The sequence below is a fragment of the Zeus faber genome, assembly GCF_960531495.2.
Source record: "Zeus faber genome assembly, chromosome: 9".
Classification (NCBI taxonomy): Eukaryota; Metazoa; Chordata; class Actinopteri; order Zeiformes; family Zeidae; genus Zeus; species Zeus faber.
Genome location: NC_137197.1, coordinates 24,996,746 through 25,020,847, shown reverse-complemented (window position 1 = coordinate 25,020,847; position 24,102 = coordinate 24,996,746). Strand labels below are relative to the sequence as shown.

The window sequence follows — 24,102 nt, the reverse complement described above, 5'->3', positions numbered from 1 at the left end:
AAAGGGGGGTGGGGAAAGCGCGGTGGCCTAAGGCGTAAAGAAAATATTCCAAATAGTCTATTGTGAATAGTGATGAATATGTCTCTAAAAGATGCAGATATATCGAGGTGATGGAGCGTTGCGTCGGAGCCAAATGTCAAGCTGTTTATTTCCGCAGAGGAATAGAAGACGTCAACGGTTGGGTAGGGGCATCCAAAGTCTTTCTTTCTTCCTTTATCGCAGGGAAAAAACTGTATTTCAGACAGCCACCCGAACTGCAGTTGAAATACACATATCCGAGGCGGGGGGCAAACATCTCTCTCTCTCTCTCAATACGTGACGATCTGCCGGACCCTGGGCGGCACTTTTCTTTTTGTCTTTTTTTTTTTTTTTTTTGCATCAACACCAGAGCCATTTAGATACGTGTGACAATCATCGCTAACTACCAGGCACCTCCAAGAGAACGACAGTTGCCATGGCGACGGCGGAGCGGCGGAAATGGCCTCCTCTGAGCGCGGAACGCAACCTTTCTTCTTTTGTCGGGCACAAATCACAATCTCTCTCTCTCTCTCTCCCTCTCTCCCTCTCTCCCTCTCTCCCTCTCTCTCTCTCTGACATCACCGTTGGTGTTAATCTGCTGCCGCCGCTGCTTTGTTCTGGGTTCAAACATCTGTCTGGGTGTTTACCAGCGTGGTAATTAGTCTTGTCACTTATTAGACTCTCTCTGCTTGTTCGACGCTCCCCGACCGGGTCGTCTGATTTCACCGTGGCTCATAATGAAATTATGCAAAAGAAGGATTGATTGCGATGGCGTTGGATTGCAGTTGAAGAAGGAATCGATTTTTCTATTTATTTTTTGTCATTATTTATTTTTTAGCTAAATTTTTTTTAATGTTAATTTATTTACCGATTTATTCGACATTTTTTGTTTATTACATATTGCTGATTGTAATTTATTTTGTTCATTTTAGGTTATTGCATGTTTTTATTACTTTATTATTACTGCCTATGGTTTTCGACCTATCTCTATTATTTGTCGCTATACAAATCTCTTTCTTACTTTCAAGTAAATTATGCAAAAGACAGATTGATTGCGAGGGCGTTGGATTGCGGTTGAGGAAAGAATTGAAGGGAATCACATGCCCCGATGCGAGACGCGCGCACGCATGCACGCACGCACACACTAAAAGGGCACATGACTCCCTCATGATTGAGGCTGAAAAGTGTGATTTGGTCACAACACATATTGAGAGATACAAAAGCTGCAAAAAACGACTGTTTCACATCAAACGCTGATATGGAGCCATATTGGGCTCTCTCTCCCGAATTTATACTATATATATATATATATATATATATATATATATATATATATATATATATGTGTGTGTGTGTGTGTGTGTGTGTATATAAATACACACTCACTCACTCACTCACACACACAGTAGCATAATGATGTGGATTCATTGAACTCCTATTCTTTTCCTCACCGCACACTGATTCCGCAAAGACTAATCTCCCTTCCGGGGGAATCCGCCTTCCATTTGAACCTGCCTTCCTAGCAGGAGAGTTTGAGGAGCAGTTTGAAGCAGAGCAGTTTTTTATCTGCAGTTAGAAGACGACACAGATTGTACGGTGAACCGGACAGGAGAAACAAACACAGACCGACGCGGCGTCAGAACACGAAAACTGCATCAGGCTCGTGTCCGTCGAGAGTTTGGTTCGTAAAGAGCGGAATCAAAAATGGGTTTATTCTTCCAGACACATTAACATATACTTGAGAGTTTGTTCTGGTGGGGTTTGGTGCCTTTCACTACAAAATACATTACATTAAAAATACATTTAAATTAAAATTTAATAAAATGCTAATGAAATAAAATATAATACATTTAATTAAATAAAAAAATAAAAAAATAAAAAAATAATAAAAAATAATAAATCGTGAATTATATACAAATATAGAGAGGCCGTAGAGGCCAACTTTTTTTTATGTCGCAATCTTGACATAGGGGAACCCAAAATAATATTCCATGGCCTCTACATACTTCAGACAAAAATTTTTAAATTAAATACAAAACCGAAATCGTCGGATCTATAAAAATATACAGAATATACAAAAAGCGATACTATGCACAGGATGAGTGACTGACTGCCCAATGGAGTCTGTTAAAAAATAAAAATTCAAAAATGCTTAGGCAGAACAGCTGCTGGAAAATGTGTATAATCATGTCTCCCGGAGAGACGTGCTCCATGAGTTCTGATGCTGCCTCGCACGTTTGACTTCAGAACGGAGACGAGGTCGGTCGGCGGCTCGGGAAAGTGCCAAAGATGAAGCGTAGCTGTAAGTAGCTCTCGCTGGAGGCGGAGCTTTTGTTTCATTTTGGGGGTTTTTTTCCCTCCCGAAACAACTTTTTGAAAAAGGAAACAGCTCCTTGGCATTTCTTCACACACCCACGCCGCTTCATGACCCGCGGAGCTCGCACCTGATTCTCTCCCCTGCAGAGTCCTTAATCAGGTTGTTTTGTTTCGAAAAAGAAAAAATACACACCTAATTAGTTTGTTGTTGATTGTGTGTGCGAGCGTGCGGCGTCTCGAGGCGCACTTGTGTGTGTGTGTGTGTGTGTGTGTGTATATGTGTGTGTGTGTGTGTGTGTTTGTTGGAGATGGAAAAGTCCTTGAAAAGGCGCAAAAATATAAATAAATTACATTTCATTTAGCAGACGCTTTTATCCAAAGCGACTTACAATTGTTCAATCACCGACGGATTACTTATTACCTATTTCCTCCTTATTACTGCAATACTGTGTATGTTCATTTATTTATAAACCTTTACAACTACATATATTTTATTAAAAAAACCTCTATATATATTTTATAAAAATATAAATATTATATATGTTTTATGCTTAAATCAATACTTTATTACACATTTATTATTAATATATTTTATTGGATATGTTTATTGTAAATATTCAATTCTGTTTTTATATCATTACTTACTTTTGCCACTGCAATATTTATTTTACCCAATTTTATTTTCTTTACAGATGCATGCCAACACCAATGCCGCCTGCACAGCAGTTAGGGTGTTAAAATATGTTTTTCTTCATGTTGAATGGTTTGTTTGTTTTATGTTCCAACGCTGCTCGCCTCCTGGGCCCTAACCTAGATTACAGCACAAAGACTGTTATTAATCATTAATGATCAGACCTTTAATATCGTTCATATATAATTAATCTGCAAAAAATTAAACAAATGAAGAGTTCAGTTTGAAAAATACTATATAACGATTTTCTTGTTGTTTAATCTGTCATCTAATATTCATTTGATAATCGCTTAACAATAACTGTTTACTACAGTCAAATTCATTGAAGCACTTGATTCTATACAGTAGCTATGGTGTTTCTCCAAGGTCACGTTTCTTAATTCCCAAACTCTTCAAATACTCCTTCAAATGGGCTTAGGATCTGGTTCAAGTTCAAGTTCAATTCCCCCTCTGTAATTGATGTGAAGTTTACCCAAACCCAAAAGTAAGGCTTTAACCCCACCCACTAAAAAAGGAGTTTGATGATTTTGAAAAAAAAATCGAGCCAAGCTGAGATCTGAGGCAGCGGCGGAATAATGACATAATCCAGACGCTCACAACCAAAAGCGTTCATTATCGCTGGGCGCAGGAGAGAGTCTCCGGAGGTCAATTAACCCGGTGTGAGTTTGGACCGAGAGCCTTCACCACCGGAGTCCAGTGAGACGAGTTAAACACACTTAAAGCCCGGGCCCCCGAGAAATATACAAACACGTCCAGGCCCAGATCATGGATTATAAAGACACACACACACACACACACACACACACACACACACACACATACACACATACACACATACACACATACACACATACACACACACACACACACACACACACACACACACACACACACACACAGAGAGAGAGATCAAGCTTGATGAGTCGACCATTGTAAAGACGTGACGGAGAAACAGTTTTCCTGTGCCAAGACCGTTGCATCTTCACACACTCACACCAGCACGTTACCAAGCAGACTAATTCTGGCGGCCGTGCTTTAATCACAGGTCGTGTTTAAATTGTAGCCGCCGGGAAGGAAAGGAGAGTCCCCAGAGCGCTAAATCCTTCAGCCTGACACGGGCAAAATACATTAAGAGAAAACTCGCCGGATGCCAACGCTGGTTCCCCCCTCTGGTCCCACGTTCGAAGTTGAGGTCCTGAAAACACGACGTCGTGAACCGAAGCACTCCCGGTGAGCAACGTGAGTCAGAGTTTAATTTATTTCTCTCCAAAAGATCTATTACTGAAAAGGCCAAGCTGGAATCTAGTCTGGAATTTAGTCTTTGCCCTCCGGTTCAGCAGCGTTTCAAACTGGCACAGCGATCTCAGAATACCGATGAAATACACGTGCCTCCTCTCGCTCCCTTGGCCGAGGCAGAAGTACCGCCATGGGAGACCCAAAACTCCAGCTCCAGAGTGGCTGTGGTGCCCTTCATCATACAGGACACCACGTCATGCAGAGAAGTCAGTTCATGGTTGCGGAGCACCTTCATGAAATGTGTTGGTCATAATAACCAGTCAATCATACGGGAGTCAAACCCCAATGAATCTCATCTGGCCAGGCCAACCGAACGTGTCTAAAAGTGTCTTCCGCTGGAGTTCACAGAAACATACACAGACTCACAACGCCTAAAGTGTGAATGGCCACAGGCGTTCCTTCACCCTCCTCCCCTCCATGCCGACCCCCCTACATCCCCACATCCACAGTCCGCCTCAGCACCTCTGGCCATCCGGGGCTGTTAAATTGGTCCCAGTGCGATGCAGGAGCCCACACTGTCGGGCCTGACCTATAACTCTAGCCTCGTGTCACACGGAATTAATCTCTGTCGGCCGGATCAATAGCAGGACAGCGGGCGAGACCCCGTCGCCGTCCGACGAAGCTGTTAATGAACAAAGGGGAGTTGTTGAGGTCTGTTAGGGAGCAGAGGACGATAACTGCAGCAGGCCACCCGAAATGACGGCGCCGTTCGAGGGGCCGGCTTTGCTTGTGTGTGGGGAAAAAAAAAAAAAAAAAAAAAAATTACTGGGAATTTTTCAAAAAAGTCAAAGCAGACCTAACATTTCCAAAAAAGTAACATAGGTTTGAGGAGAACTGGCCATTTGTGAAACAACGGCAAGGCCCACCTGCCTTGATTACTGTAGAGTCCCACCAAATACCATTGGATAGCAAAGTCACCCAACAACACCTTTTAACCGTTTTCCTAGCATCGTGACGGCGTACTAGGCACAGAATGGTGGATCGCCGTGTCAATCACGCTTTTGCAAAGGGTGAACTGAGTCGGTCAGGGAAAGCTCTGGAGGGGGGGGATTCCTCCTTCTGCGACCCCTTCTCAAGGTTTCTTCCTGGGGTTTAAGGCCATGGCACAGGGATGCTACTGACTTTCTATGTGGAGCTTTGAGACAGAAGTGTGAATAAGGGCTATAGAAATACACTGCACTCGCCTTGACTGCCTCACATTCAGATGGTCTCAGGCTTGACACAGCAATTAAGCCCTCCCTACGTCCATGACACGAGCACATTCATCTCCACAAGCAGCCCATACATCCAAGTTTTGAAAACTTGTGTCTCGCTCTGAAAACAAACCCAGTGTTTCTTATTCCTGGCGATCCATTTTACGCTTTCCTTGCCTCATTGCTGAGTTCCACGGGCGGGGTTTTAAACAAGACTGGAATTACCAGTACAGATGGAGTGTATTGGGAGGAGAACAGGCCAGCAGGGTGCGTGGAGCTAAACTCCTGGTGAACCGTGCCAGCGCGGAGCGGCCCCGTACCGCGCCGCGTGGTGCCGGGGCCTGGCCCTCGCCGCGGCTCTGCAAAGGGATGCTGGCGGTGAGAACAGGGGCCCCGTTGTTTGGCAGAGCCACAGTCACAGGAAACATGATGCATTCACATGGTAATGAGCCAGCACCCCACCGCACCACCACCTCCTCCACTCCTCTCCTTTGCTTATGTTACAGTATGTACACACACACGAACACGCAAAGTCTATACACACACACACACACACACACACACACACACACACACACACACACACACACACACACACACACACACACACACACACACACACACACACACACACACACACACACACACACACACACACACACACACACAATCACCAACTCATCACTGTCTGGCACAGAGCAGCCCGATTGCTGGTCTCATCACCAAGGAGACGGGCGCTAAGCAGGCGCCTGGCAGGGACAGCCTGGCATTTCAGTGCTTAGGACCCCACAAAGCACACACAGGCCTTCATTTAGGACCCCACAAAGCACCATAGGAGAGAGAGAGAGAGAGAGAGAGAGCGAGAGAGAGAGAGAGAGAAGTGGTCACATGGTTATATTGAAATACGACGAGAGATGGAATGAGCAGGTCGGGTCCATGGAGAGATAGAACCAGAGGAACCAGCAGCTGATGGTTGTGAGGAGGAGATGGAGGAATGGAGGTACAAAGAAAAGCAATAAGGCGGCTTCTTCATTTTAGGGGGTGGGGGCGAGGGCGGTGGGGGGGCTTCTTTATTAAGAATCAGTTCCCCGCTGAGCGTCAATGCGTGTGAATAGCAGGCAAACACCCATTCAGAGTGTCGAGAGGGGCCATGTGCGACGCCGGCTGACATTCCCAACACTGAACCAAAGCCATAAATATTCATACCCACCTGAGTTGGATAACAGGATGGTGGGGTGGCGGGGGCAGGGGCGGAGATAAGTTGGGGGTGGGGGGGGGTAACGTAAATGAACAGGAAGAATATGTTTTTTAAGGAAAATAAACATTTTCATTCTCACCCACTATCGCTGGGGATGAGCAAGAAGGAGGAGGAGAAGGGGAGGGGGAATAAAAAGCTAATCGAAAGTGAGGAAATATGGCTTTCAGGTTTGAAAAACAACTCTGTGACCCCCCCCCCCCCCCACCACCACGCCGACAGAAAAAATAAAAATAGATTGATGGACGCTACAAAGTGAGTGAGTGAGTGAGTGAGTGAGAGAGAGAGTATTCCATGGCTTAAGAGCAAATGGATTTAGGCCACTGCGAGCTGAAGATGTTTTTACAGTTGTACAAAGAAGGAGGAAATATTATGAGGAGTGGAAAGGAGAGGGGAACGAGACGGACACAAATAAAATAGACATGATGTTTTACAAACAAAAAAGGAAGCACATACATCAGAAGGTCCATCCCTCCCTCCATGACACAAACTTTCTGACTCATTGAGTTGGGTGCGAACAGTGGCTGGGAAATCTTTGTAAATCTTGGGAGATCTTGGGAAATCCTAGGAAATTCGGGGAGATCTTGAGAGATCTTGGGAAATCCTAGGAAATTCGGGGAGATCTTGAGAGATCTTGGGAGATCTGGGGAAATCTTGGGAAATCCGGGGAGATCCGGGGAGATCTTGGGAAATCCTGGGGGATCTTAGGAAATCTTTGGAGATCTTTGGAGATCTTGGGAAATCTTGGTCCTCTGTCTCATCCTCATCCACAGGTTCCCTCTACCAGGCTTTAACCCTGGTCATCCCGCCCATCACTTCCTAACTCCCATCCACAAACACCATGCTCCATCTCCCTCTCCTCCATCACAGGGTCGGACCTCATTTTCCCTAAAACATGCAGCATCATGTTAATGAAACGTTTGGGATGGATTTCCTTGTCACCCTGTCATCGTTTGTTACAGCCACGCTGTCTGTCACAACATGGCTGAGTGACCTGCATTCCCACTCTTCATCTCGGCAGCGTTTTTTGTTTTTTTTTTAACGGGAACAATAGCAAATAACATCTCGTGCGCCTGTGAAAGCGCCCTGGTGGTCTCAGCGGGCCTGCTTATTCTAGCGCAACCCTCATTTCAACAAAGAGCATTTTTTTCCCCTTTGTGTTCCATCGTTATGCTTAATACCATGAACACATGCAGTCTCCAGTCTCCAGTCCCCCCCCCCCCCTTTCCTTTCCTCTGCTCCCTCCCCATCCAGCATCACAGGAAAAAAAGACAGAGCTACGTGCATCTCTCTCTCTCTCTCTCTAACACAACCTTTCTTCTTTTGTCAGGCACAAATCACAAACTCTCTCCCTCTCTCCCTCTCCCTCCCTCCCCTCACCCGATTCAGCTCAGTAATAACACACAGAAGAGAGAGAACCTCGCATCACAACACGGGAATCTGGGCAAGCGCAAGAACCAAATTCCAATGGGCGCCGGTGCCGGTGGTGGCGGTGGAGGTGGTACTGGAGTGGGGGGTGGGGATTACCTCCTGTTAATATTGAGGAATGGATTGGCGACGAGACAATGCCCTCCCATGTTGACTAAAGCGCGGTCCGGGGCAGCGGACAATGGAGCCATTGATCACACGGTGTCATCGTTAAAAGCCCCCCCGTTTCATCACGCAGCTTTAATAAAGGGAGAATGTCAAGCGCTTGCACCGCGCCCTGCAAGATGGATGGCCCCATCTCCGCCGATTGATTATGAGATATGTTTATCGGAGGGGGTTAGGTGTCCGGTTGGGGGCGACAGAGGTCCCCTCGGACGGAGCCGTCCCAAGTGTCGCCCCCCCCCCCCCCCGACGCTTGTGGCTGCTCCTGCTTCCTCCGACCGTCTGAGGACGTATCGCTGTAATCACACGTTATTGTTGCCCGGCTGTAATTACAGTTGTGATGGAGCACAGGGAGGAATAGCCTTAATCGTCTGTGGATAATTACCCAAATTGGCGAGATGGTACTTAATTGGGTTGTTTGAGACTGCGTGGCTAATGTGCGTCGGTGTGTGTGAGTGTGTGTGTGTGTGTGTGTGTGTGTGTGTGTGTGTGTGTGTGTGTGTGTGTGTGTGTGTGTGTGCAGCTGGAGTTGACAATGGAAAAATAACCACAGGAGACTCTATTTGTGGCAAACAGCAGCGCAAACCGCAGCCTCTTCCTCCCGTCCTCCCCACAGTGCGTTTCCGCGGTGTTCCCGTCACCTCTCGTTATTGCACCCGATTCCAGGTGGAAAGAAATCCAGAAATAATTAAAAGAGGAGAAAAATGGATGAGGGATTGCGTCAAAGTATTGCAACATAAGCGAAAAATGCAACTAATATAGACACTGTAAACACTGTAATAACTTAGTCATTACATTGTAATAACCTATACACCGAGCCCTATCGCGTATTCTTTGCATAGAATCACACCTTCTACATCCAGAATCAGGATCAGAATAAGAATCTGTTTAGTTCAAGTACCTTTTCACATACAGGGAATTTGTTGTGGTAAGATCGGTGCATTGACAATCAGTTTGCATCAAATATTTGCAGTCTAAAAATTCAACAAGAATAGCCAAATGTATGAATAAAATTTAAAAAAAGAAAAAGAAGCAAAATCAATAAATAAAAAACTAATTTCCAAATGTACAAAATATTCTGAATATGTGAAGAAAAGACCCCCCCCCGAAAAATTCTATATATGTTGTATATTTGGCTATTTCTGTTTATTTTTGTTTTGTTAAGCATTTTATTGTCTGTACAGCGACGCACCAATCCTCACCACGACAAATTTCTCGTATATGAAAATGTACTTGGCAGAATAAACTGATTCTGGTTCTGACGTGTGCATGTGCGTGTGACGGCGTGAGTGCCCATATGAGAGATTTTGCTCATCTATGTCACCATACCGATCAAATAAAGCCAAAGCTATCCATAATCTATAAGCCAGCGCATGGTCACGGTAAAAAAATAAAAGAAAAAAAAAACCCCAGAGACAAAATCTGGTGCAAAGCCTGTCTCAGCATCTGATTTAGGCCATGACTTAATAGTTTACACATTGTCCCATATTCCCAAAATCCCCTGACAGTGGAGGTGCTGCACAAGGTATGATGATCAATGTTGTCCTCATTATTTTTCTGAAAAAGACAAAGCGCATATCTACTCCTCCTCGTCGTCTCAGGTTGAATTTCTACCATATACAGTATACTTCAATAACTTCTACTCTCTTCTGAATCCTCCTTCTGAATGTTTTGGGACGGTCCGGAAGAGAGTAACGGCCATCAAGAAAAAAAAACAAAAAAACGTTGATTTTTTTCTCAAAATTGTTGTTTTTTATTCTCAAATTATCAACGACTTTAATCCTAATTGACATTTCTTCTTCAATCTCAACATTTCCACTTCATCCTCAAAATCATTTTAATCTCGCTATTTCAACACTATTTCATCTCAAGTGCAAACCTTTCTATACAAATCTTTACATATTTGTACAGTACACTTAAATAAGCACTTAAATGTGTCAAATAAAAAATAAGTAATTGTTTATTTCCCTCAGTCTGTTTCATGTGGGGCCATTCTGTGCAAATGGACATTCCGTTATTGTGCTGTGCGGGTTTAAAGCCCCTTTAATAACCAGAATCTACTTAAAAGGCTTTCTGATAGAGCATAGTACACTAATGGGAATCACACACACACACAGAAACACAGTGTGTCAGTGGGATCTGTGACAATACTAATATTCAATCCGTGTGTGTGTGTGTGTGTGTGTGTGTGTGTGTGTGTGTGTGTGTGTGTGTGTGTGTGTGTGTAAAATGAGTGGCCGTTGTTTCCATGTCGATGCGTGTTTGTGTGTTTGGAAATATGTGTGGGTGGGTGATAACAGTGTATATCGGTGTGTGTGTGTGTGTGTGTGTGTGTGTGTGTTTGGCCCGTCCAAGCTATCCGAAGCCAAGTGGATTTGAATATAGAGCATGTTACAATCACAAAGCGGTCTCCGGCATAATGGACGGTGTTTTTCCGCCTGGCATCCAGGCTTTCAGGGAAGGAGAGGCAGCGTGGATTACGGAGGTCGCCGGGGCAGTGACATATGGTGCCTTGTGACATTCCCGAGGCCCTGTTAGATCACGCTGGTTTGACACACAGTGCACGTCCCCACTTAACTCATCCGTTTTTTTTCTTTCAGAGAGAAAAGCGGCGCACATACCGTGAGTTTGCAACGGGATTCAAAGGTTCGGAACTCATCAAACTAGATTAAAGTGCAATCCATGAGGTCGTCTGTGTTTAATTTCTCGAAAGTTTGCTTTCTTCCGATGAATTGATTTGTCATTGTTTTTCTTGGTCTTTTCCGGGAATGTCCAACCATATCGATAGTTTACTGCCACACGCCACCCGAGTGGCATTTACAAGGCAATCTGACACAGAGACACAGGCGGCGGGGTTGAAAACACACATATTGTCGAGAGGGGGCTAGGTGGAACAAGCCCGGCGCAGATGGACGAGGGCTCCTCTCCTGTGTGTGTGTGCGGATAGGGGTTAACCTGTTGCTCACGGATTACTCTAACGGGCAACAGGCGTACAGCCAACCTGTTTCCGGGCCCAATTACATACACACAAGACAGGTGTGGCTGCTCAAACCACACCACCCCAACACCGCATGCTGGGTTTTCAAGTTCAACGCAACTCCGCCACCAACAATGGAAACAGCATTTAGAGGACCACATGCATAACCCGATACACAGGAAGACTGTTTCTTATAAAGTCCCAGCCAAACCACTTTAATGCACTTTCTTTTCTGTTAAAGCTCAAGTTAGCGTTGTAACAACGAAATACATCCAATCTGATACTACTGCGATGCAGATTGACAGCTGCACAAGAAGGTCATTATGTCAATGTGACGACAGAATCTATATAACGGGTGTTGTTCCGGAGCCTACATGTGTCAGCATGCGCACCGTTCCGCATGTGTGCATGCGGAGGCACAAACTTAAACCCGACACACCGCGGGAACGCTGCACGCGTGCAAGATCGCAGGTGTGTTTTGAGGTGGACGCATGCGTTTAACTGCGAGTGCATCCACGCTGGAGGTGTGTGTGCGTGTGTGTGTGTGTGTGTGTGTGTGTGTGTGTGTGTGGGAATAAACAAGATGCCTGCGTCCGTGTTCCCTCGCTCAGCGGAGACCCACCTGTGCACCCCCCTCCTCCCCATCCCCACCTGTGTTTTACAAGACAGCACAGCGGCGAAGCTACGCAGGTGAAGTCTGCCGTACAATGTGCAGCTAGGTTCCCCTCCCTCCCTCCCTCCCTCCCTCCCTTCATATCTCTCCGCACACACAGCGCTCTGCCCTGCCTTGCTATTCGCGTTCCACAATCAGCAGAGACCCCGGCTGCAGCCACTTCACAGATCATCCATGTAAAATGTTTATGTATGTTAATGTTAATGTATGTTTATGTGTGTGTATGTGTGCGTGTGTGTGCGTGTGTGTGTGTGTGCGTGTGTGTGTGTGTGTGTGTGTGTGTGTGTGTGAGAGAGAGGAAGGTATGGAGCAAAGCAGGAGTCAAATAATGACCGAGAGAGAGAGGGTCGGGGGGTAGATGGAGAGGCTGGGAGGAACGGAGTGAGAAGAATACAGAAAACCGATAGAAATGAAAACAATGAAATGAAATGAAAACAGAAAGCCAGGGTGAAAAAAAAAGAGTAGAGTAGAGGAGAAGAAAAGAGGAGAGGAGAGGAGAGGAGAGAAGAAAAGAGAAGAGAGGAGAAGGGGAGAGGAGAGGAGAGGAGAGGAGAGAAGAATGTCAGGGCAGAGGGGAGGAAGCTCCGTGGCCAAATCAGAACTAATGGGGGAGGATTTGCAAAACTGCTACCGTACCAAAGCCATGCCTGCAGGGAGCACCAGCGTTTAACACACATTTTGCGGGAGGCAAACCGTGTCGCACCCTGGGCAAGAACTTGACGAGGCTTCTGTGGGGAGGATCATCCGTGTGTCTGCAGCGGCAAAGGGAAGACAGGCAGTGCTAAATGGCTGGCTCATGCATGAGGTCCTGGCCCCGTTATGCAAGACTCAAGAGCTCACGCCGTGTGTAGGGCGAGCGCCATGGAACCGTTCTCTCGGCGGTGTTAGAGGTCGCCAAGGATTAGTATGACCATTCCGGGAGGACCACAAAATGATGCAATCGCTTGCAGAGCTGGTTTTGTCGGACAACTCGACAGCGCCACGCGCTTCCACGCCCATAATAGGCCGGCCTATTTAAGCAGCCTTTGTGATATAGAGCTTTAACAGTGAGTTTCCAGAAGTGAAAATCCCATTCATATTCTGAATCGAGGATTTTGATTATTAGCCACAACATCATAACCACCCGAGGTAGACTTACCACGATCAACGACATTGTGAAACGATGGTATATGCTCCTGTAGGAGCCACGAGTCGCTTTGATATCAACCTGGTTTGAACATGTTTTATTCGTGATGTCTTGACTAGACTAGACTACACTACCCACAATCCTACAGTGTTACAGGGACGTCTCTGATTGGTGGGGTTCGCTGTTACTATGGAAAGTGTGCAAAACTATGGTTCTGTTGGAAGTCGTTGGAAAGGCATCATTCCCAATGGTTTATGGGATGATGGTGTACACCGTCTCGTACCTTTGCCTTTTTTTTGTGTTTTCCCAATTCTTATTTGTTTGCTTCGCACCAAATGTTTTATGGTCACGATTCATCTCGTAGTTGGTTGGCTTGGTTCCAGGCTTCAAACTCTTTATAGAAGGATTTTGTGTAACGTCAACGGAGGGAATGAATGGGAAATTCACTTCGCCAAACGGAGGCGTTCTAAAAGTGGGCGGTCACCGTCGAGCTCTATTGCCCCGTGGCCGACAGTGATCTAATGTAGTGATACTTTCATTGGCTTGCAATAAATGGAACTCAAAATGATATAGTTATTGTATATAGCACATAAATCTGAACTTTTATGAATATCTTACCCTACTATTCGGTTTATGAATTACCTATGGCTGTGAAAAGCCCCGGGCATTTTTAATGCGGGAGGAAACTGTCCCTATTTCTCCTTAGTTCTCTACTCTACTACACTCCTCTTTCTACGACGCACCATGGGCAGCGCTGCACCTTCACCGGAAAACAAAAGCACAAGAGAGTGTTCGGGAAAAAAAAAAAAAAAAAAAACTAGAAAGTTAGATCAACTAATCCATTGGCGGCGATGTTTGTGCGGAAAGGGGGATTAATATATCTGACAAAATTCGTATTATGGAAAAGGATTGTATCAAACATGCAAGCTGGTGTCGGGGGAGGGGGGCGGGTAAAAAATGAATATGGATATAATTTAAATGTGCACGAGTGCGGAGGGAAGTCATCAATTATGGAAGTCCTGGAAAGCAGCGCCCGGCTTTTCCAGAGGCTGAACGCCAACTAGTGTTTCCGTTGCCTTTGGACCCGCGTCGCGGCTGTGGCCTTGGACAACCCTTCAGGAGCTTTGAACAACCGCATTTGTCTGGAGTACGACGTTATCTACGGAGCCCGGGGTCGGTTATCCCGTGCCGGCGGTTTCCCCGGTCTTGCGATGCGGTGCGGGAAAGCGTTCGGGGGTGGGGGGGGACTTCTTTCATCACGTTTACATCTCCGTGCATTCCGTGGTCTCTTTCCAGCACGGGAAAGGGCCTCATTGCAGTTGTCCATCAGCGTGACGCCAGGGAGGTCAGCGGTCGAGATTACCTAGGGCTCCGAGGTCATTTCCCCCCTTGTGCGGATATGCCGACGATCAATTTCAAATTAATGACGCTGGGTTCACAGCGAGCCGGGCGGCGAATTAGGCAACACATTCCAGCGGCTGTGCATAAGCACTTGTTTTGTAAACTAATTTGTCAGCCATACCTGACCTGGTACCAGCCCCGGCAGAAGTTACATTATGTCGGGATTGCGGTTATTGAGTTCTCTTCCTCCTATGTAACGTCACCTCCACTTCCAAAAAGCAGTGAGTTGTTTGTTTAAAGATTTATTATGCTTCTTCTGTTTGGCCCAGGCCACCAAGGTGTAATGATGTATTGATGCCTCGCAAACCTTTTGTTTTCACTTGCCCACCTCCTTTACGGTCAAATATTCCAGAGACGACTCATACTGGGTGACTTTGCAGCACGGCGTGACTCAACCACATCACTGTTAAACCTGGGAGACCATCTGAGCCGTCTGGACCGGGGGACCATGGGAATCTCTCTCCCTGGCCTGCGATTGGTGGATGGCGATGATGAGGTTATTACAGGACGGGGGTGGGGGGCGGTACCCCAGGTCCTTGGGGATGAAGTGGATTTGTTGTGCCAAGGGAATATGAGTGCACGGAGGGCACATAAATGCAGCAGACAAACACACACGCAGTCGGGCAAGCACGGCAGCATGTCACCGTAACCATCGATTTGAGCTCGCCCAGGCTTAACCTGATAATCGCAGTCGCCATTAGTGACGCCTTGGAGATCGTTCCCTAACGACCCTCTGTCAGACGCCCTATTGACGTTTCAGATATGTCACAGTGATTTGGAACTTGGAAAAAACTCAATCAAACACGGTTAACAAAACAAACGAGAGGGCAGCTGCAAGGCTGTATATCTGTCAAGCTCGTGAGAAAGCTCAAACAGCGACGGCCTGGCCTAATGAGCCACGAGTGTGACGCTATGAACATTTCAATGAGGAATTATAAATATGGGGAGTCATAAATAAATTTTTATATGTGCGAATTGACGCGGACACAGCTCTCTCTCGCAGGGAGCCGTGCCCGTCCATGTTCGCATTGAACAGCCGAATCCGATTCGACCGACAAAAAACTGAGTGGGGTACAGCCCTAGAAATAATTAATAATCATCTGACACACACTGGACTGTCCCTGCGGTGATGACGGCAATGAGCTCAATACAGCGGCGACGTCATGTGACGGGCGGCGTGGCGGTGACGCCGTGATCGTCGCAAGCCCTAGCCACGAGCAACACACATAAAAACCCATTTAGCGGAAAAACGATTGGTAGGAAGGTTGAAGGACACTGAGAACGTCAGAGCAAGGTTTCAATGCAGGAAATACGTAGAATACATATACTGTGATTTTTCTGCAACTGCTAGTCCGTGTGGGACAGTCATTCCGTGGCTAATATATTTTGTGGAATTTCTGTCTGCTTTTGCAGGTTCTGATTAAACGTGAACTAACCAAAATTAAAATGAACTCATCATTTAAGCAGTTTTTTTCACAGTGATATTGTGATAAGAGCGCACCGTACAGTACAGTAAGGTGTCTTTAAAGCTGCATTACATTTAAGTTGGTCATCATATCCGCATTATTTCGCAAATATTTATCGTGTTTCCTTGTTCCAAAAAAAATCTATATCGACATATCTGTCCAAAAAATTCATGATGTTTGATTTTGTGATTTTCGCCCGGCCCCGAGGTAAAGTGTCCATCTGGAATCACCGCCGCGATATAAACCGTTTAGAGGCAATCGGCTGTTGTGAAACCCCAAAAACTCTTGAGTTGAACTTAAAGTTTGTTTTTCTGACCTCATAATTACTTGGTAATAACACCCCGCCCCCCACCCCCGGGTCCTCCGGGGTCTGGTTTGTGAAGTCAGCTCTGAACCATCCGAGCGGACGGTTCTCCAAGGCGGAGTTAAAAGCCAAATTGGCACGCTCGCAGCGGTGTCAACAACATCCCTTCCTCGTCGCGCCTGCACTTTGATTCGGGGAGCAGCCCACCCAGAGCAAGAAGTTGAAGTCTCCCCCCGAAAACTACTGACCCCCCCCCTCCCTGAACCGTCCAGATCAGATGCTGGACCCAGATGTTGCGATCCGGAGACACTTTGGGGCCGAGTTGAACGTGTCCTTAAGAGACCGAGGGACCGAGCTCCTGCTCTGCCTCCTCCTCCTCCTCCTCCTCCTCCTCCTCTCCGAATATGTCTATCTTTTATTCATACCCATCCCTGGGACGCCGTCATCTGAGGACCCCCGTCATTTGAGGTCGTCTCCGCCTCCCGTCACTCAAACGCACACACACCGATTCAAAACACACACACACACACACTCACAGTCAGTCATGCACTTTGCGAGCGGTCCCAGAGGTCTTTTAATTTTTTGAGAGGCTATTTTTAGTGTGAAAAATAATCGAGGTGGAAAGTTCCATCTGTCCAACACACTCGTTTCCAGCTGCTCCTGTTTAGCAGCCGGCGGAGGGAGAGCGAGAGCGAGAGAGAGAGAGAGAGAGAGAGAGAAAACGCTACTTACGCATCAATTTACCATATAAAACCGACGCAATTTGATCTGCTGTGTACATACGTACATATCTGTCCTGCATCGGTCGGATTTCTTTTTCTTAAGCGGGGGCCAGGTTTTTTTATGTTTTTTTTAATCAAAGGTTGAAGCACTTTACGGTCGTCGGCGCTTTTCCATTAAACGATAAGGAAACGAAGGCTACGGCGCTCCGTCACCTCTCCACCGCGTTTGGGCTGCATCCCGCGTCACGCTCGTCCCTATCTCTGCCGTTATCTCTGACCACCTGCAAGTGCTGATTTAGGAAATCCTATCTCTAAAAAAAACACCCACCACAGCCATCTCTGTAAACGGGCGACGCATTTGCATGCGGTAGATCACAATGGAGTTTGAGTGACGGATTAATTGGGGGGGGGGGGACTAAAAAAAAACAAGGAAAAGTTAACGGAGCAAACGAGACGGATGTGAGTCACGAAACCCAGCGGGAACGGCGTCCTGGCGAGGAATTCACCCAGGGATTCCCAGGGTTAACAAGGCCACAGAGGGAGAGGGAGAAGCAGCTTTAAAGACCAAACCCAAACTGCCGGTAAAGTTGAGGAGCCGTGCTGTCATCAACGTTTTCCAGGCCCTGCACACACACACGCACACGCACACACACACACACACACACACACACACACACACACACACACACACACACACACACACGATAGAATGTGTGCCGAGCAGCCAGAACGTCGGAGCGATCCCTCAACTGGGGCGGCTCTAAATGTCCGATCACATCTATTGTGTACACAAAGAAAAACAACTCGTTGGAAAAAGTTCCAGGGCCACCACCCCCGGTTCAATTTCATTCCGTGAATTGATCTCGGATCCTGTGATCGCTCCCTGCTTCTGGTTAAATCGTTAAAATTGTGTGTGTGTGGGTGTGTGTGAGTGGAAGCGGTCGTCGCCAATGGAGGCTGAACCAATCGGGCCAATTACTACGGAGCCGCTATCGCGCATCCCTTCTCATTTCTAGAACGTTCTATTCAACTTTCAAAACACTCCTCCGGTATGCCCCCGATACGATACTATCACGATTCTTAATAGAAGATAGAGAAGATTCTTTATTCGTCACACGGCACACACACCACGACACATGCACTCATGCAAAACTTGTTCTCTGCTTTTGACGCATCCTGGCTTGTCCTTCCTCCGGGGGGGGGGGCAGCCAGGAGCGGTGGGCAGCATACAGCGAGGCGCCCGGGGACCGATTACAAATGTCCATCGCTGATCAGACGATGATGTTCTGCATGTTTTTGGTGGAGTTCCTTACTGATGTTAGATGGAGGAAACCCCATGTGAGCATGGGGAAGAACACGCAAACTCCACACAGAAAGGCCCCGAATCGGGAGATAACCCGCCGGAGCGCAGTGCCAGCAGCGCCCCAGGCGGGAATCCAACCCTGGACCTTCTTGCAGCAGTGCAACCGACCACCCCACCCGCCGGATTCTTTATGTTTTGCAATACACCAACTATTCCAATATATTGGTGGTTTCTTTCTCTCATTTGACTGCAGTAAAAAAAATTAAAAGCCGCTATTTTTTCCTCCGTTTCCGTCCACATGGAGATAGCTGAAAGCGCTGAATATGTTTTTGCTGCTGTGCCGCCTGAGTTGACCTCCGGGGACTAATAAACGGTAGTCGTCAGATTTTCTCTGTTTGTCTGGCGATTTGGAAAGATTCTTAATGACTTACGATGTTAACAGCATTACGATAACGCTGCTAAACGCTGGTACGCTGGTAAACAAAGTAAACCCGTTCCGCTGCTGCGTTTGAAAGACATGGAAGCGTTTTTTTCCGTGTGGGCGACGGCCAACTTTTTAAAAACGCTGTGAAATCGCTAGTGGGGACCAAAAAACACAAAACACACAAAAACTGCATTTTTTTAAGGGTATCCCTATCAGTTTGGACATGGCCTATATCTCACGGCCCTAAATGAAAAAATAAAAATGAAAAAAACAATTCTAGGCGTCAAGAGTAAGGATACAATATCATGGGGAAAGATTTTATGATACTATGCTGTATCGATTTTGTCCGCCACCCCTAGAAACGACGCAGGTAAATATGCATGTATGAGATGACGGTCCCGGAGTGGCTTACATAATGAGCCGTTCAGATAGGCGATGTGTGTAAAGTCCAACATGCAAACCCAGGATGTCGATAAATAAGAGCCAAAACAAGCAGGTACATGAGAACAATCGATGAACACTTTGCTTCTGTGGCATTTATTTGCAGGGACATCAGCTGTTCTCCTTCTGGACCTGGGAGAAACCTGTGTGTGTGCGTGCGTGCGTGGAATGCAACGGTACAGTGGGCTCACAGTATCATGGTTTTGGGGCCGAGGTAATGGTACAGTGACTTTATATTTAAGAAAAAAAAAATGTAGTGAAAAAGTTAAAAGGTGCAAAAAATGTTTTTTTATAGTTGTCTGCCAAAAATAACTTGTGTAACGCTCTGTGTGTATGACTGCGGGGTGACAGGAGACGGGGGTTCAAGTTCATTGGTGTGTTGTTATAAATTGCATAAGTTCATCTGATTGGAGGAAGGTTTCCAGGATAGTGGATAATTAAAATATTAATTGTGTATATACACACATATATATATATATTTACATACATGCATACACACACACACACATATATATATATATACACACACATACATACATACGTATATATATATATATATATACACACACATACATACATACGTGTATATATATATATATATATATATATATATATACACATATACACACACACACACACACACACACACACACACACACACACACACACATATATTATTTTTATTTTATTTTTGACAACTTAATCAAACAACACAACATAAAACTGTAAAACTCGACAAAAGTAAAAAGAACAGCTCTTCCCCCAGTGAGACTCTTTTCCCTTCATTCCTACAAAAGAGCCGTTCAAAAGAATCGGATCGTCTGTGAACAACGTGGTGCGAGTGGAAGTGAGTGTCTGAAGAGAAGTTTGTAATAAAAAGGGACATGGCCATCCCAGGGGGTTATTTTCCCACTGGACACCTTGTTTGATTGTACCCTTTACAAACATATTTCTATGTAGTTTTATCTTGTGACAAAAATTGAGAAATGCTGTGTGGCTCTGTGCGGACCTGGTGCGGCTGACGTGGCCGGTGGAGCGGCAACGGCGGATTCGACAGGAAGCAGCACTTACTGCACGCCAGGCCATGCCCGTACGCTGCGCCAATGCGTCCGGTGGACTTCTACCGTGATACCATGGTTCGCGTGTGCGTATTGAACCATAGGGGGAGGACCAAACGGTTTGATGATAAACCGTGTACCGTGGCATGTGCAGAAGCTCTCTCTTCAACAGGTTTATTTGACATTAGAGCTGGAAATCGAGAGATTGCACATTTTCCTCAACTCTGGTCTTTTAACCTGTTGAATTCCTATCATCGGGGCGGATGATGTCGGGTGGCTGAAGGGGATGGACATGGAGACCCCTCGTTTTAGAAAAGAGGACACGAGAGAAAACATTACTGTTTTCATCAGTCTCCGATTGGGGTCAACTGATTGAAAAAGTAGTATAGCGGAGTCCTGGGTGTCACCCTGAGTTAAGGCGACACGACGTGACCATGGCCGGCCATGCAAGAGTAACCCTGGCTGAATAACTAAAGCAGTCCAGAGGAACACCTTGGCAATCGGGCGCAAATTCAATCTCACACACCCTGCTCTGGTGGTGGGTTAAATTGACATGTCAGGTTTACTGTGTGTGTGTGTGTGTGTGTGTGTGTTGGGGGGAGAGAGAGAGAGAGACAGAGAGACAGAGCGAGATTTGTGTATGGTTCAGTAGAAATGTCATGAGGCTGGATGTACTGGGAGTCCATTGGGATTTGGCTTCATTCGAAATGTCACACATACATTTTATTTTTCTTCTTTTTAGACAAAAAACAATCTTCTTTTTATACAAAAAACAATCTGAGTTAAAAAAAAAAAAAACAAACAAACAAACATATAGAGCAATATAATTCAGAGTTTCAATGGAGCCGCCGTCTGCACAATTAAGAATAAAAGCGCCAGTGTAAATAAGGTCCTAGGGCTACAACTTTTATTCTTTTTAATTGTTTTAAATTGGGTTTTATTATTGAATTATTGGTTTGCAATTGATGTTTTTTTTTGTTTTTTTGTAGCGGTCTCTAACTCAATGTGTGTTGTGTCACATGCGGCGCGCTCCTGTTAATCCCCGCACCGTCTGCCGCCTTCCTATTTCAAAACACCAAGAGCGCGTTTCACTGCGGCGACGGGTTTCAAATTATGTTCAGCCTAGAAGTGTGGGGTTGTTTGTTTGTTGGTTGGTTGGTTTGTTGGTTTGTTTGTTTGTTTGTTTACACACTGAGGCGTGCACGGTGTGATGTTTAAACAACAACGAAAGAAAAACAAGTTTTCACCCAACTCAAGTTCCTTACCCTCCATGCAGAACATGACCATCCAGGCAATCCATAGGTCCGAGTTGTGGAACTTCAGCATGGTTCCGACCCGTTCGGGAAACTCGTTCAGTCCGGTACTCCCTCCTCTCTCTCTCTCTCTCTCTCTAACGGCCGGACGGGAGATCTGGTCCTGTTATTTCACCCCGGCGCCGCTGTCCGCTCCAGAGACGCTCCTTGGCACCATCCGGTCTTGCGACTGGCTTTCCCACCCTAACCCCCACCCCGCCGCCGCCGCCTTCCGAATCAATCAGCGCCCTCCTCTCCTCGGCCGACGCCAACTTGGGACGCGCTGCTCTCCGCTGTCGCCGCGGCTACTTTCCTCGCCCGGTGGCCGAATCTCCGACGCGCCTCCAACGCGCCATGGCCCTCTCCGCTTCCCGCGCTCGTGCCGCCTCGCGAGCCGCCGCCGGCGTTCTGTGGGGAGCGCGTGAGCGGCGCGCGGACGAGCGCGCGGCCGTTGCCAGGGAAACCCGCTGACGCCACCGGGTTGGGAGGGGGGGGGGGGGTTTGGGGGGGGGGGATGGCGCGCCCCCCTCCGCTGGCGGGTGGCACGACACGCGGGTTCCTTTTCTTTATTCCTCTTTATTCCTTTATTCTTTATTCCTAAAGCTGTGGACCACATTTGCATGTATAGTTCTGGAAAAACAAGAATTGCGTTCGATACCAGTGAAAAAATGTTTGTTTTTTTAAATATTATAATATATAATTCATATAACAATATTAAAACAATGTAAATATATATATATATATATATATAATTGTCTACAGTGTTATAAAACACGGTCGAATTTGAAGGGTGTGAGATATCGAAACCACTTCCTTCAGAATATTGAGGATTAACGGCGTTTGTAGCTGCTCAGGGAAATCGCTGAACATGGGCATCTGTTTTCCTTCAGTGTTTCACCATTTCAAATTCTCCGTCAACAAACGGTTGTCATCGAGGGTCGGAGGCTAGATTTGTGTGAACTCCGACTGCAGCGCGTTTGAATCGGTGATTCTGCTTTGCCTTTTAGATTTGCAATTATTGATCCCTGGAATCCACGACCTTGCCGATCTTCTGGCGTCACGTCACAGCAACACGTCGGTTCTAGAAGGTACGAAGGAAAGAGTCCACGGGACGCCACAGGCCGCGCAAATCCCTGCCTATAATCTCTCTTTCTCCCTTGCTCTTCATTCCTTGAATACAGCTTGATAATAAAAATGGGGATCGATCCAAATGTAGCTACACAAAAGGGCTGTCTCTAAAAGTTCTTCGTGCCGGGAATACATATCAGCCACAACATTAAAACCACTGACAGGTGAAGTGAATAACATTGCTCATTTCGTTCCAATGGCACCTGTCAAGTAGGGGGATATACAGTATTAGGCAACAAGTGAACAGTCAGTTCTTCTTGATGTAGGAAGTATGCAGGAAAAATGGGAAAGCGTAAGGATCTGAGCCACTTTGAAAAGGACCAAATTGATGTGATGGCTGGACGACTGGGTCAGCGCATCTCCAAAACGGCAGGTCTTGTGGGGTGTTCCTGGTATGCAGTGGTTAGTACCCATCAAAAGTGGTCCACGGAAGGACAACCGGTGAACCGGTGACAAGGTCATGGGCTCATTGATGCGTGTGGGGAGCAAAGTCTAGCTCATCTGGTCCAATCCCACAGAAGAGCTACTGTAGCACAAATTGTTGAAATAGTTCATTCTGGCTGTGATACAAGCTCTAGGGCTGAGGTTGCTGTGTAGTGTATTACTGCTCTGTTTATGTTATCTAGTATTGTAGTATTGCAACTTAAGACTACTGGTTTGACTCTGCACATTTCACTGCTATTTGCTGATCTGCCAACAAGGTTGTGTTTCCAGACACACCCTCTATTCAGGTAAGTCCTCTCTTATGTGGGCGTGCTCTTAGCCAGGTGCAAGTCCTAATTACATGAGCAGCTGTATTCTATCACCTATTCATGGTCCTGCCCTTGAAGCGTTAGCTTCAAGTGTTGGCCCATTTCTAGTCGCTCTGTGTAAAGACGCACGTCTACCTTTGCACGTCCACCGAACAAGGCAAACCTGCCTTCTTTTTCTCACTCTATACAAAATGTGCTACTACCACATCTCTACAACTTCAAGGTCACCCAGAAAGCCTCGTTATACCATACGCCGATGCAATCTGGGTAACCTCAGGTCTCTGGAGCAAACATCTACTGCAAAGACCTCCTTCTCTGTTGGCTTGTGGAATTGTCGATCTGCAGTTAACAAGGCAGACTTCATTTCTGGTCATGCCAACCACCTCTCCTTAGAGCTCCTTGCTCTCACTGAGATGTGGATTGAACCGGAAGATAGCGCAACCGCGGCTGCACTCTCCACAAACTACACATTCTCCCACACATCCAGACCATCTGGCCGTGGTGGTGGGACTGGCCTGCTAATTTCCAACACATGGAAATTTAATCCACTTCTGCCTTTAAACAACTTTGCCTCCTTTGAATATCACGCCGTCTTGGTGACTGCTCCGGTGAAAGCCTATGTGGTCGTCATCTACCGTCCACCAGGACAACTAGGTGACTTCTTACATGAGCTTGA

The 24,102-nt window shown here is 46.4% G+C and overlaps 1 protein-coding gene across 2 annotated transcripts in view; it reads right to left on the bottom strand.

The window, feature by feature from the left end:
- The window catches only part of igsf11 (immunoglobulin superfamily member 11), a 112,485-nt gene extending 90,756 nt beyond the window's left edge, over positions 1–21,729 (bottom strand). For both annotated transcript variants that reach the window (XR_013844339.1, XM_080007402.1), the window contains exon 1: positions 21,520–21,729. Coding sequence is in view for 1 of the 2 variants with exons in the window: in XM_080007402.1 (XP_079863528.1) it covers positions 21,520–21,580 (61 nt within the window). In the remaining variant the exon portion in view is untranslated. The remainder of the gene's footprint in view (positions 1–21,519) is intronic.
- Positions 21,730–24,102: the final 2,373 nt, after the last annotated feature.